General features: G+C 42.8%; 1 protein-coding gene across 2 annotated transcripts; it reads right to left on the bottom strand.

The window, feature by feature from the left end:
* Nucleotides 1-1,260: 1,260 nt before the first annotated feature.
* Nucleotides 1,261-14,428, bottom strand: MSMO1 (methylsterol monooxygenase 1). 2 transcript variants are annotated; one of them, XM_019534583.1, is made up of 6 exons: nt 14,288-14,428; nt 7,089-7,387; nt 5,859-6,007; nt 4,761-4,887; nt 4,063-4,217; nt 1,261-2,270 (listed from the first exon to the last, which is right to left on the bottom strand). In XM_019534583.1, exons 2-6 carry the CDS (start codon nt 7,341-7,343, stop codon nt 2,072-2,074), a joined length of 885 nt encoding a protein of 294 aa, XP_019390128.1. In that variant the 5' UTR covers nt 7,344-7,387; nt 14,288-14,428; the 3' UTR covers nt 1,261-2,071. The 2 variants fall into 2 exon arrangements, with proteins under 2 accessions (XP_019390128.1, XP_019390127.1); XM_019534582.1 differs by having other exon boundaries at nt 14,278-14,427.
* Nucleotides 14,429-14,893: the final 465 nt, after the last annotated feature.

Raw genomic sequence — 14,893 nt, 5'->3', positions numbered from 1 at the left:
ACAACATACAACTCTTGGGAGCTTTTGCACCTAGGTGAACTTAATGCCCTCTACACTGTAGGTGCATGAGTTTCCCCTCACACATTATAGAAGTCTAGACACTTAGGAAAGTGTCACAGAAACCAGCAAGCTAGGTGGCTTCCAAGCTAGGAAGGGGTCTGTCTCTCAGAATTCTCAACTGTGAATTCTCTTCTGCAGTTAGTGACCTAAGTTAGGTTGGTAGTTTCAAGCAAAAAGTGGCAGGTATATCATTTACTTGGATTTGAGAGATGCTCAATTCCTTTTATTTCATAGTTTTTAAGTTCCTGCTCCAAATACGTCTCAAATTTTAAGACTGTTCTAACCTGTAAATATAGCATGTTATTCAAGGTACTTAAATATTCATTCATTTTACACAAGATAAAACCACCATAGCAGCTGAAAGATACATTTAACAATCCCTATGGCACCACAGTTGGAGCTCTTGTATGGAAGTGACAAGTCATAGGTTTGTGTTACATCTTGTAAGCAAAGAGAAAAGGTGTTATTTATAGTCTGGTCTTACACGCCAGGTAAGTGCTTTGATCACGAACCTTATTAAGTCTAGGAATGTGAATGCTATCCTTTCTTCTTCCTAACTCTACCCGTGCAAACTACAACCTCCTAAATTCTCTCAGAGCTTGCAGGCTAGAGCAGATGCAGAAATGCCCACTTTGAGAATTCTACCAGATTTTGGGAGGCTGAGCAATTCAGCAGGTCTTAGAATTTGGGTAGTTCTGCATATACAGAGCAGCAGAAGTTCAGGAGACTTCTGGATTAGGTAGCAACTGAGCAGGAGCTTTAAGGAACTACATTTTAAATTTGGGACTCTAACTACTACTTTAAATACCAAAGTCCCTTTGGCGAATATAGCTTTTAGCTCTCACTGGGGTTAAGTCTTAATTTGTAATGGGAGTGCAGCAAGATGGTAAAATGTATATATGGTATAATCAAAATAATTAGCAATTGCTCCTATGTACAGTACAAAAGTAGATGTATCCCTATGCAGTCTTAAGGCCATAAGTTCTTTCATATTCCCTAGTTTTTCTACAAGGTAGAAAAACATCTTTGCTTTATAGTATCTTCTAATGCCAGCGTTTCAGTAATGTTTACTGCACAGCCACAAAAGTATTGCAAATTTCAGGAATAATCCTTTTTTATTAATATCAAGCAAACTGGGGTAATTTTTCCTCATATACTTTGTTTCACATTATAAATTACGAAAGATACAGAATACACACATCAAACCAAAATCACATTTATTGTGTCAGCCACAAGTGCAAATATAGCAACAAGTCATTCAGCAGTTACAAATACAGAGGAGACTGTAATATAAATGCTAAGTACACTAACAGAGCAACCTCAAAGAGCAGCAAGAAAGACTCTTGAAGTTAAAAAAAACAAAAACATCTGTATCCTTTTCTACTTGTCAAAGTCAGACCAGGAATGTTCCTACAAAAAGTCCAGGTATAGCTAACTGTTCCGGAATTAACAGTTGAATTATTTTCAGTTTATAAAATGGCCTGACCAAGCTTTTTAAAAATCAAGAGAGTTGTTCTAGTTTCTAAACAAGTGTATCCATTTGCTCAAGATGGAAATGCAGTGCTAGTACCAGTTCAGTGTTTGCTGTATTTGATATTGCAATTAAAAAAAAAAAATAAAAGGTCCAATTTCAGTGCATTAGATAGAGTTCTACGTGAATCCAAATAGAACAACATTATATAGACATTCTTGAAATGTAGTAAAAACCTTCAAAAAATGACAAGCTTTCAAGTAGTTTGCCCTTTTTTGCTTCATCTTTAAATATGTAATTAAAATATATATGCAATGCTCACATATAAAATAGAAATGCATTCCAATTAGGAAGATACCATAAGATAGTTAAAGGCTTTCCTTACCACTTAATATCCAAGGAACAAGATATATGTTTAAATTTTGCTTTTCTTTTTTAAAAGCAAAATATTGCGTTATTCTGTGATCAAGTGTTAAATTGCCAGTTTTAGCCCCAAAGAGATGGCAGCAGTTTGTATGTGTGGGAGTTTGGGTGAGTGATTTAGTCAATCTTCTTTTCTGACTGCTGCTTCCCTTTTTCCTTGAAGGCAATATACTGAGAGTCTGTACCAAAGATTCTGTCCCACCATGTGAAAGTTGAAGCATAATTACCAATAAAGTTCATGTGATGAAAATCATGAAAACGAGCTCCAGCATAAAAGGGTATTAGATGCAGAGGGTTCAGAGGTAGATCATAGCCACTAGAGAAAGAAAAAAAAAATCACAACGTTATTATATACGTTTGACATTTTGTTTCAAATACAAATTATAACACCAGTTTTCTACTATTACTACTACATTTTTAGAAGACCACTAAAATTAAGATACTATTAAATTTCAATTAGAAATACTGAAAGTTACTTGAATACTGGGCAATATGACTTCATTAGAACAAGAGGACCTCAAAAGAGATTATAAATAAAAATGTGTGTAGGAGCATTTGAAGTTCTGTATCTTAGATAACATTATGTATTATTAAAAGTGTTGCTTTTTCAGAGAGTCAGACTGTCAGTCTGACACCAAAATACAAATCACCAATACAACTGGGTGGAATCATACATAGCATCTGATCTAGTATATAGTATCAGGCTATAAGGTAACCAAGATTAAAGTATTTTATAATGGAAGTAGTTACTACTAAAAAAAAAAAAATAGGAAAAATGCCTCTTAAGATGGACTTTCTTTCCTTCATGGAACTGATATCCAAATGCACTGTGCACCACCTAGTGGAGATGTGATGCCTAGATTTTTGCCCTGATAGAAACAACAGCTTTCAGCCAACAGTCAAGCTGCTCACATGAAGCATTCTTTTTGTAGTGCAGTTTTGGCTGGTTAAAGTAAGTTGCATATAATAAAGGCTCACAATGATGCTATTAGAATGCAACAAAATTAATATCAGAGGGCACCTATACATGTGACAGAGTTCTGCTCCACAGACTTAATTGAGTCTGCTGGAGAATGCTAATTAGCATGCTCCAGTAGCCTCCACATCATATGCATTCAGCATCCCTGCGTTTCAAAATAGTGGTGGGGGTGCTGTAACTGAAGCTCGCCAAACAAGAGCTGCTCTAATTAAAGCACCCCTCCCTCCCCTACCCTGGAAAACATGTACAGATGCTTAGAGTTATTTCAGCACTTGAAGAATGGGTACTATTTTAGAACGGACAGATTCTAAACGTGTGCTTTTTTTTCTCCTAATAACACTGAAGTGTTTCTAAGTCCAATGTCACTATGTTTGGTATCAAATTACACTATTCACTCAGCAACCCCACATCAAGATTTACAGCTCTCCCCTATAAACACGCATCCAAAAAGCCCCTACACTCTTATTTCTGCTGGAGGGCCTGGGTGAAGTGGCTGAATTGCATACTAACATTTTGGAGGCCCTATCTGAAAGAACTTCAGCACTTTTGCTATGGAAGCAAATTAAGATATCTATGATGAAACATACTCTACAAGTAGTATTCCTTGGAGCAAGCTCCTGTGGAACAATGTTGGTTGCCTTGAAGTTATTGTCACTTGAAGCATAAAAAAGTTAAACATTCATGTTTTGTTTAAAAAAAAACAAACAAAAAAAACCCCACCAGTCTCCCATATGCTAGCAGGTATTAGGTAATGCATTCAGAAAGTGTGGATGTCCAAGTGACATGCCGAAAATTCAAGTCTTTCCTGAAAAATGGAGACTGAGGTACAATTCTGCCAAATCTGACAAGTTTAGTTTTTAGCCTAAACTTTGAGAAGTTCTTGGTTCTCTCAAACAGTGTCTTTTACTATTAACTCTACAAAAGAAGAATAGTCATTTTGGGTAAAAAGCAACCTAAAATACTGGAAAGAAAAAAGCCTACAATTCTTCAAGCTGGCCTGAACTATGTTAGCTTGTTTTTGTAGACTGGGAGAAACTCTCCTACACTAGCACACATATGGCTTAAAAAGTAAATAATAATTTATAAAAGCATAGGACTAGACATCACTATGCAGTAGCACGTTCTTCACCTGTGTACATCAATGGTTTCCATCAAGCGACATATTACCCATGCCCACAGAAAAACCACATGGTTACAGAAAACTAAAATTCCAATGAAAAAACCAGTTCCAAGGATCAATGTTTCCAGGGGATGTGCGTACTCTGCTTGCATCCCAAATGGAGACTAAGGAAAGAAAGAAAAAAGTCAGTTATGCACTCAGTTGAAAGTGCCATTTTTTATTATAGTCCAAAATAAAAGGCACCCACAATGTTATTTATGCCCATACAGAATTATGGATAGGTTTGCTGGCAAGACAGTGACCCAGTTCTAGGAGTTACATTGCTTGAGTTAGATAGCTATGGGATTTAATTCCCCCACCAGTAAAACAGTGGGGCTGGAAAGTAGAGTAATCTCATATAGAAAAATAGTTTTATTCTGAATACACCAGTTATATTGTAATAATAATGTATCGTCAAGTGTCAGGTGTGGGAAGTGAACTGAAAATGGTGAGTCATTCCCTTCTTTTTTAAAAAGGACCAAATGACACGGAACTGAAATATCTGGGGAGACTGTTTGTTTGCCTATAGCCCAAGACAACAAACTGGACTAACCTCCCCCCGACCCCATGTTGAAAGAACAAAACATTTTGAAGTGAAATGCATTATATTTATGTTGTACTGATACTGTTATATTAAACATATTAGAAAACATTCAAGTAGTACATACTACAAATTCATGATGCACTTTATGGATGTACTTGTATACTCTCTTGTGATGCAAAAGTCTATGCAGGAAATAGTGCCAGGCATCCTCAATCACTGCACATCCAAGGCACTGAGCAAGCAGAACATACCTTTGAAAGTAAAACCGCAAATTAGCTATAGCTCAATGAAGCTACATCTGAAAAACAGCCCATTTTTTCAGCAGGCCAAACCCTACAGCCTTTAAACCATTCTTGCTTACACCAGTAAGTGCGTGCATTTAGAGAAAGGTTCCAGAAATGTGGGATACACGTTTTTCTTTCATAACTAGGTACCAGCACATATAATCAGCGTCATTTATAACCAGTCCATCAATAAAAGAAACAGAAGTGAGCTAATATACAGCTTCATGCTTTAGTTTTACTCTTAAAATATTATCTCTCTTGCTCACACACACACAGTATATTTAATTTTTCATTAATTGTAACACGTAAGTGCTTTTTAAAAAGAGAAAGCAACATCAGAAAGGAATTAGAAAGAGAACCACCTAAACACCATGCAAAAGTCAGGCCGTATCCACTATTGTAAAAATATTAGTGTCACGTTACCCCTGAAGTGAAGTAATGAAAAGGTACTTTCAAAACATCTGGGGTTTTCCTTAAAACTATGTTGAGTCAAAGACCAGGGAGCAGACAGGTGACATTCTCTAAGAAACACAACACTCCTGCAACAAGCTGTTAATGTTTTCCTTTGTGTTACTTGTAGAAAGGAGCCAAAAATCACTGAACTTAAAAGTCATTATCTCAAGGACCCAAACAAGTTAATATTTATTCCTAGCCACTGGGCCTCTCTTTTTGGCTTTAATTCAAAGCCTCTGCTCCCTCCAAGGATTCACACAATACAGGCTTTTGGAATGCTACCAAACCCAGAGACCTTGCTCCCACTGTAGTCAAATGGCTAAAATTCAAGAAGAGCATGATTAGATACATTACTGGTTTATAATCCAGGGTGAAGTGACAGTATACACCAAAAAGTTCCTTAAGAGATCATTTTTAAGGCATCATCAGCTATTCTTTTAGAACTGTTAAAATAGCAGTACACAAAAATAAAACTATCTACGTACCATCTTGGCATCTTTTCCCAAGTATAAGGAATGTTAAAATATTCTGTGAAATAGTAAGTGCCACATATGAGAGGCAGCTGAATGAAGAAGTGGTTGAAGAGAAGCGTTTTCAAACACTTCCACTGCTTCTCCCAGGTTTCTGGTTTATCCTAGGAAAAGAAACAATAATCAGTATGCAGTGTCATTTTAAAAGTCAGCCTTGAGCAAGTTCCTTGGCCTAACCTACTGTCAGAGGTGTAGTGTTGTAATAAACTAGCTGGAGTTTCTATGCGCCACTGGTTTCTACCCAAGGACAGACTTCTGCAGGATAAAGCTTCCCAACTGTTTGACAGATACTATACTAAAAGTCAATAGATATTTCTGTTAGTAGTAAAGACCTGTGCTTTTGGAGAAAGTTCTAGTCATGACAAAGTTTCAAGTGGACTGTTTCTGTAGAGTACTAACAAATGTGTCTTGAGTGGCCACAATCTGTTACATAACATACTGCATCTCATATGCCCTCACTACTTACAAATAAGAAAATAAGAATGTATGTTAGGATGAAGAAGAATCTTTTTCTATTCTCACTGCTTTAATATATATGTCACCTACTTGCATGAATACATGTTCACCTGTTTCTTTAAAACATGATTAGGGGCAGGGTAGGGAGGTATGTCCTGTTCAGGTTTTTGTGACATAAATGCATCTTTCTAAAAAGGATGTGCAATTTTCCTGATTTTTTAAAGGAAAAAAAAAAAAAAGGTTTGGATCCTGTCTACCCTGGGAATTTATGGGACATTAGTGAGCTAACAGGATGACATAGTAGCACTAGTCTGCTCCGGATGAAAAGTGACTTGCCAGGCTGTTTTCATAAACAAAAATTAAAAAAAAAAAAAAGCCCTCAGGTATAACATTCTATGAATTTAAGGGCTGAAAAAGCTCCTGAACGCTGTAAGAAATCCCTTGCTTTGCTGGAGTACATAGAAGGAGGGGGAAAAAGGCAAGCTCTGATAATGATGGGAGTGTTCTTTAGGAAGAACAATATTACATTTTTAAACCATTCTTTTGTTGGAAAACAAAAATAATGCACTAGCTCCGATTTAAATTGGATAATCTACCCAATGCACTGCTCTAACAGATTTTAATTTCTCTCTGTTCCCTCTCCACCCTAGCCACCTCTCAGACATGGAGTTAATGTATAAAATTTTCACTTGGGGAGAAAAAAAAGGAAGTCATAAATCTTTGTCTTACCTGTTGAATTTTATACTTTTGCATATAAGGTATAAACTGAAAGACAAATCCAGGTAGACAGAGCAAGAAGTATGAAAATTCATGAACTAAAAGTGATCCCCAGGTTGCAATCTGGAACTTGGTGTAATGATCCAACATATAGTTCCAAGCATCTTTAAATGGTTGCTGCAATGGATTGTCGGGTAAAAAAGAGTCTATGTATTCCACAGCCAGGTAAGCAGAGTTTAAGATAGTAGTACCCTCATTCACTGCCATTGCTCAAACATCACACAGTTTCTCTGCTGTATTCTAGAATTAGCCTGCAAATTTTTGAAAAAGGTAATAATTATTTGAATAGCATCACTTTGTCATCTAATCTATTCAACAGACACATATTTTAAAAAATTAAGCACTTAAAGGAAATTATAGAAATGTATATGCTATTGGAAATACAAAACCTAGGAAGTAAATAGAGCCAGAAGATTCACCCTGGCTAATTAACTTGAAGTCAGCTAAAAGCAATAAAAGGTAAAAGGACAAATCCCAACCCATGATTTTTCTTATAAATTATATCGCTATAAATTACTTCAGGGAATCCTTAACGAAAGCTTCTATTCTGCAAATTCTAAAAACCTCAGGAAAATTCAAGACCTAAAAATAGGACTGAAGCCTAATTTAGGCACCTACATAAAAGACTTCAAACAACCCCAGGTGTTGTCAGTGAAGGCCTTTCCATATCTATACTGCTACTGCTCTGTATGCCCATAAATGCTATCATCTTGGCAGGTTGTTGTCAGCATCCCTACACCTATGTCCTTCAAGGTACCCAATTCAGTAAGCCAACAGGAAGGAAAACAGGAATAGAACGGAACTTATGAGGTCATTTAGACCACCCTCCTATTCAAGGCAAGTCCAGCCAAGCTCTTAAAAATTTTCAAGGATGGAGATTCCATAACTTCTTTAGGGAGACTTTTCTAATGCTTCACCACCTTTGTAGACAGAAAGCTCTTTCCAATGTCCAACCTAAATTTCCTCTGTTGCATCTTGAGGCTATTGTTCTTAGTTTTGCCCCCTACATCACAGAGGGAAAAAACCCAACCTCTCCCCATCCTTTCTATAATCACCCTTTAGGTATTTGAAGACTTATCAAATCCCCTCTCAGTCTTCTCTTCCACACTAAATAACCCTGCTTCTTTCTGCCTTTCCTCATACACCATGCTTCCCAGGCCTCTAATAATTTTTGTTGCTCTCCGGTGAACTCTTTCCAATCTGCCCACATCTTTCTTGAAGCATAGGGCCCAAAAAGGGACACAGTACTCTAGGTGAGGCCTCAACAGAGCCAAAGAAAGAAAGAATCTCTTCTCTTGATTTGCAAGTGACACTTCTGTTAATATAAGCCAGTATACAATAAGCTTTATTTTTTTTCACCAAGATCATACTGTTGGCTCATATTCAGTTTAAGATCCACTATAACCTGGTCTTTCTCTGCAGTACTACAGCCTGGTCGGTCATTTCCTGGTCTGTATTTGCATGAGCAATTATTCTGTCCTAAGTGCAGGACTTCACTGAATCCAAGTTGGCCCAACACTGTCAGCTTGTGTGTTCGGTAGAATACGTAGCACTCAGGGCCTCTTGCTTTAAAACTACATACATTGAGTAGCATCCTCAAAATAACCTAGGGAAAGGTTAAAACACTCAAAGGCCAAGGAGGGCTCTCATCCTTGTCTCTGAATGCTTTAACTACCAGATCAGAGCCAAGGCTAAAACACAGGTACTCTCTTTCCCTCCTGCTGAAGCTCTGCTATCGTGTAGTAAGGAATGCAAGTCAGAAGGCCAAAAAGACAAAATAATTTCCAGCTGATGATGTCATTCAAGTGAAGAAGTGTATCCCAGGTTCTGGTTCCTGCGCCAATTATATAAATAAATTACAGAAATATATATTTCATGTCTATATTTTACATGATCTTTGAATAAATATGCATAAATTGTACTAGAGATGGAAAGTGAGGACTGCTCCTCTCTGAAAGACTGCCCTGACCACTAGCTACAGTCATGCTCCTTCTTGTTTATTATTCACAGGAAATGCAGTGTTCCTGCCCCAGCCTTGCTCTAGATTAGTGATTAGGACACTCTCCTGAGAAGTGGAAAAGTCATATATATGAACCCTTCCCTTCAGCTGAGGAAGATACTAATGCCAGGTCTCCCACTTCTTAAGTTAATGCTCTAGCCACTAAACCAATGGTTTTCAAACTTTTGAAAGGTTTGGAAGCCTTTTGCATCACTTCTGCCATGGAACCCCTACACTTGCACCTCCATGGCTTCAAGTCAGCTCTTACTGTGAGGGTGACCCAGGCCTGCAGGTGACCCAGGACTCCCAATCTCTTTGCAGAACCCCTGATAATCTATCCCAGAACACCAGGGTTCCACAGAACACAGCTTGAAAACCACTGCACTAAGCTATTATGTAAAGAAAATGAGCTGTACCCACTTCTCCTCCAGTAACATCTGAAAAAGGGAAAGACACAACTTTGGTGCTTAAACTAAGAAAGGGCTTGGGTTAGTTTAGAGTTGCAATTCCAGGAGAAAGGGTTTCAGACATGTGCCTTTCTTCTCTATTACGTAAGGGTTGGTCTATTAGATACCTCTGTACTGAAAGTGCTGGCTGGTGTGAATCCTTTCAGTGCATGTAAGGACCTTGCTACACAGTGATTTTGGGTAGATCCTGGACTGTTCTCAAATTAACACCTGAAACTAGTTTTCAGCACTCAGGCAGCTTAAAATAATACCACTCTAGGACAGGATTATCTCTGATCCATGTTACCCAGCTCAGGCTAAAGGTGTAACCACTTCAAGCTACACCTTACTGTAAATACCCCATCTGCCTCCCCTGCTGGCCCAAATCAGGACTACTGCTGCCCCAAACCTCCCCAGCAACCCAGATCCCCACTCATTGTCCACTCCCCTTCACTCCACCCACCTCTCGCTTGCTTGTGGCTGCCCTTACTCTTGGTCCTGAAGAAGCAGGTAGGGAAGGGTTAGCCTGCCTGCCTATCCACCTCCGCTCTCTGGGCCAGGCTCAAGATCAGCAGCCGTCTTGGACACTGGTCCACACAAACAGTTTCACTGGGCAGTGTCCACTGGCTCCTTGGACTCATTTGAGGGCCACTGGACACTGTCAAGTATACTCTGCTCAGTGCCCCCTCTCAGTGCACTCATGTTGAACCTTTGACCATGACTCTTGTCCCATTCTACCTTTCAATTATCCCAATCAATGACAGGCCTCCTTCATCAAGGCAGGCTTTTATAGCTGTTTGGTGGGCTTTAGCCCACCTTCCAGAATGGCACATTTCTGGGCAGAGTTTCACTGGGCAGTGCCCACTGGTTTCTTGGCCCCATTGGAAGGCAAGTAGGCACTGTCCAGTATACTCTGCTCGGTATCCCTGCTTGAGGCACTCATTTTAAACCTCTGACCATCACTCCCATTCCTGTTTTGCCCTTCTTTTATTCATGATGAATTAGTTGTTACTTTCTCGGTGGCTTGCCTTTCTAATGGAGGTTTATAGTTCTTGATGGGCAACGGCCCCCAATCCCTTGAAAACAACAAATAGGCCTGTGTCAGCCACTTAAACCAGTGCCAGCTATACAAAGTCACTGAACTGGGTATCCCTGTTCAACACCCTCCCTGGCATCCACCGTTTACTGGTGGGTTGGAGATGCCAGAGGAAACTTCTCTGTTTTGTTCACTAGCCATGAACAGATCCATCCTCCAGGGATGGATGTAGTTGGGGGTGGTCCTGCTTTGAGCCGAGAATTGGATTAGATGGCCTAACGATCTACGGGAAGCTGGGAGACAGTGTCCACGAGCTAATCATCTTCACCATCCACCGTAAAGCTGCCAAGTCAGTCAGCAATGCTGAAGTCTTTGACTTCAGGAAAGCTGACTTCGACAAGCTCAGAAGTCCCCTAAGGGACCACAACCTGAAGGGGAGGGGAGTTCAGGATGAGTGGTTGCTCCTCAAGGGAGTGATCCTGGAAGCACAAACAATGTCTATCCTGTCTTGGACGAAAGGCAGCAAAAGGGCACAGCAGCCCCCTTGGGAACTAACAGACCCCTTGCATCTAAAAAGAAAGACCTAGAAAGGATGGAAAGACTGGATCCACCTCAAAGGAAGAGTATTCTGCACTGGTCCAGACCTGTAGGGAGCAGACCAGGAAAGCCAAGGCTGTGACTGAACTCCAACTGGCTACACGCATCAAAGATAATAAAAAAGTCCTTTTTTTGATATGTGGGGAGCCGGAGGAAAAGCAAAGGTAACATTGGACCCTTGCTAAACCATATGGGACAACTGACAACCAATGCCCAAGAAAAAGCCAACCTGCTTAATGGGTATTTTGTACTGGTTCTTCACCAGCCCTAAAGGACAGCCCTGCTCAATATGGTATAGGACTGCAAGGGCAAGGAAGAACTGTTACCTTTCATCAATATAGACCATGTGAAGGAACACCCTGAGAGGGTGGACACCTTCAAGTCAGCTGGCCCAGACAGTTTACACCCCAGGGTACTTAAGGAGCTGGCAGGCATCATAGTTCAGCCACTGGCACAGATCTCCAAGAACTCATAGCACTCAGGTGAAGTGCCCAAACATTGGAAGGAGACAAATGTGGTGCCCATCTTTAAGAAAGGAAGGAAAGTAAATGCAGGGAACTACAGGCCTGCCTGACCTCTATCCCAGTGAAGATTTTTGAAAAAATTATCAAAGAGACCATTCTTGACAAACTGGCTGATGGCAACATCCTGAGGGATAGCCAGCACAGGTTTGTTGCAGGTAGGTCTTGCCTGACCAATCTCATCTCCTTCTATGACCAGGTGACATATCACCTGGGCAAGGGAGAAGAGATTGATGTCATAGCTTGATTTAAAAAAAGCCTTCAGTCTGGTGTCCCATGATTATCTCACGGAAAAATTGGCCGACTGCGGCCTCAGCTACATCACAGTCCAATGGCTGGAGAACTGGCTCTGAGGTTGGACCCACAGAGTGGTAGTCGATGGAAGTAAATTATCGTGGTGTACCACGATCAGTGGGGTCCCACAAGGCTCTGTCCTTGGGCCTATACTCTTTAACATCTTTATTTATTGGACATTGGTATCAGAAGCAAACTGGCTAAGTTCACCAATTACACCAAACTTTGGGGTAAAGCATCCACACCCGAGGACAGGATGGTGATCCAAGCCAACCTAGACAGGCTCAGAAAATGGGCAGATATAAACCCGATGGCATTCAACACTGAAAAATGCAAGGTACTCCACCTTGGAAAAGAACCCTGCAGTATGCTTACAGGCTTGGCTACACTTGTGAGCGCCACCACCTAAAGGGACTTAGGGGTCATGACTGACCAGAAGATGAATATGAGCCACCAATTCGATGTTGCAGCTGGTAAAGCAAGCAAAATGCTGGCTTGCATCCATAGATACTTCTCAAGCAAATCCCAGGATGTCATCCTCTCACTGTACTCTGCCTTGGTGAGGCCACAGCTGGAGTACTGCATCCAATTCTGGGCTCCACTATTCAAGAAGGATTTCAAGAAGCTTGGAAGAGTCCAGAGGAGAGCCATGCACATGATCAGAGGGCAGGAGAACAGGCCTCATGATGAGAGGCTGAGAGCTATGGGACTTCAGCCTGGAAAAGCGCAAGCTCCGGGGGACCTGGTGGCTGCCTATAAGTATATAAGGGGCATATATCAGGATCTGAGGGAACGCCTGTTCACCAGAGCACCCCAAGGGATGACAAGGTCAAACAATCACAAACTCCCCCAAGACCATTTCAGGCTGGACAAAAGGAAGAACTTGTTTACTGTCCAAGCCCCCAAGGCCTGGAACAGACTGCTGCCAGAGGTGGTGCAAGCACCTACTCTGGACTCCTTTAAGAGACATTTGGACATTTATCTTGCTAGGATCCTTTGACTCCAGCTGACTTCCTGCCCCTGGGGCTGGGGGGCTGGACTCAATGATCTTCCGAGGTCCCTTCCAGCCCTAATGTCTATGAAAAAAACCTCAAGGTCCCTTCCAACCCTCATTTTCTATGATATATCCAGCCCCTTTTTCACACTTGGCCATGGATGTCCTCCTGTCACAGAGAACTGCAATTAACTACGCCTTGTGTAAACAAGGCTGTCCTAGAGAAGTGGGGCTGGAAGGGACCTCCAGAGGCCACCCAGTTTGACTCAAGGCAGAATCATCCCTATCCAAACCATCCCATACATCACCAATCTAAGGTCTACATAAAGCTATCCTCAACACAACACAGGCCTAACACCCAAACCCACCACAGGTAAAGCACAGGACCAAGGGCAGGCAAGGTCCTGCTTCTATGAAATGGTGTCAACGTACCATTTGTATAGTAAGGCTTACAAGGAAGGCAGCCTCCCAGCCAGTCCCTACCAGTCTGACCATGGGGTAAAAACCCCCAAATGCAACAATCGGTCTGACACTGAGTACAGCTGCAGGACCCCCAAGCCAGAAACCTCTCCGGCTTTGCTCCTTGCAGGAGCACTGGCACAACCCGGCTGAAGTCCCAAGTGCCTCTAGGGAGGCTTAAACACGGCCTGATACAGAATCATGGAAAGCGAGGGTTGGAATGGACCTCGGGAGGTCACATCTGGTCCAACCCCGTTCAAAGCAAGACCATCCCCAATTAGACCATTCCAGCCAGAACTCTGTCTAGCTAGGTCTTAAAACCCTCCAAAGACAGAGCTTCCACTACCTCCCTGGGAGCCTGCCCCAGTGTTTTACCACCCTAATATCTAACCTAAGCTTCCCCTGCTGCAACTAGAGACTGTGGCTCCTTGTCCTGTCAGCAATGAGAACAGCAGAGCTCCAATCTCGATATAACCTCACTTCAGCTAAACACCCTTGCACACTTAATAAGCCCAGGTCCCCCAGCCTCCCCTCAGCAGCCACGTGCCCCCACCCCGCACCACATCCACTGCCCTCTCCGTCTTCGCCCTTTCTGCAGCGGGGGCCACGACTGGGCCCAGGGCTGCAGATGCGGTGTCCCCACTGCACAGCGCAGAGAGTCACTGCCCTTCACACCTGCCGCCAACACCGCAGGGGGAAGGAACCAGCAAAGCGCAGAAATGCCCGTGGCAGAAGCGAGGCCGAGCTGCAGCGGCGCGAGACACCCACTCCCATCCCGTCCCCGCCGGGCCTCACCTCCCCTCACCCGAGCGGCGGCGCAATCCGAACCCCGGCAGCCGGCGGCAGCGGCAGCAGCACAACAACAACCCCTCCCAGACGCTGCCGCCCAGCTTCGTAGCGCCGCTCCTGAAAGGCCCGCCGCCATTGGCTGCCGCGGGACAGTTGCGCAGCCTCTGATTGGCTCGCCGGCGGGACCTGGTCACCGTCAGGCGTGGGTTGCGGAGGAGCCGGGGCGCCCCGGTCCCGCTCTGATTGGCGGGCGGGATGGAGTGAGGATAGTGAGATCCGCAGGAGTGACCAATGGGCGGTGGGGAGTGCGGAGTGACGTCAGAAGAGGCGGTTGGGGGAGGGGCTGGGGCGTCGCCAGTCAGCCGCTCCTTCCTCAGCTTTCCCAAGCGGCCCCGCCCCACCGCTATGTGCAGCCTTGGCGCAGCGGGCAGCGCTGGGCTGAGCACGGGGCTGCCCGCTGCGTCCTAAATTTGTGACGCGGTTAATTAGTACACTACCCCGGGAGTACTTGAGGTGGCCTGAGAGGGACTCAGCAGCAGGTGCCACCCCCGTGCCACCAGCACACTTGCCAGGGACCGCCCTGCTTGTGGACTAGCCACCGGGGGTAGGCTGACCCAGAAAG

The sequence above is a fragment of the Crocodylus porosus genome, unplaced genomic scaffold, assembly GCF_001723895.1.
Source record: "Crocodylus porosus isolate Cpor-Errol unplaced genomic scaffold, CroPor_comp1, whole genome shotgun sequence".
Classification (NCBI taxonomy): domain Eukaryota; kingdom Metazoa; phylum Chordata; order Crocodylia; family Crocodylidae; genus Crocodylus; species Crocodylus porosus.
Note: the sequence above shows the minus strand (reverse complement) of the source record. Positions and strands in the feature narration are given on the sequence as shown.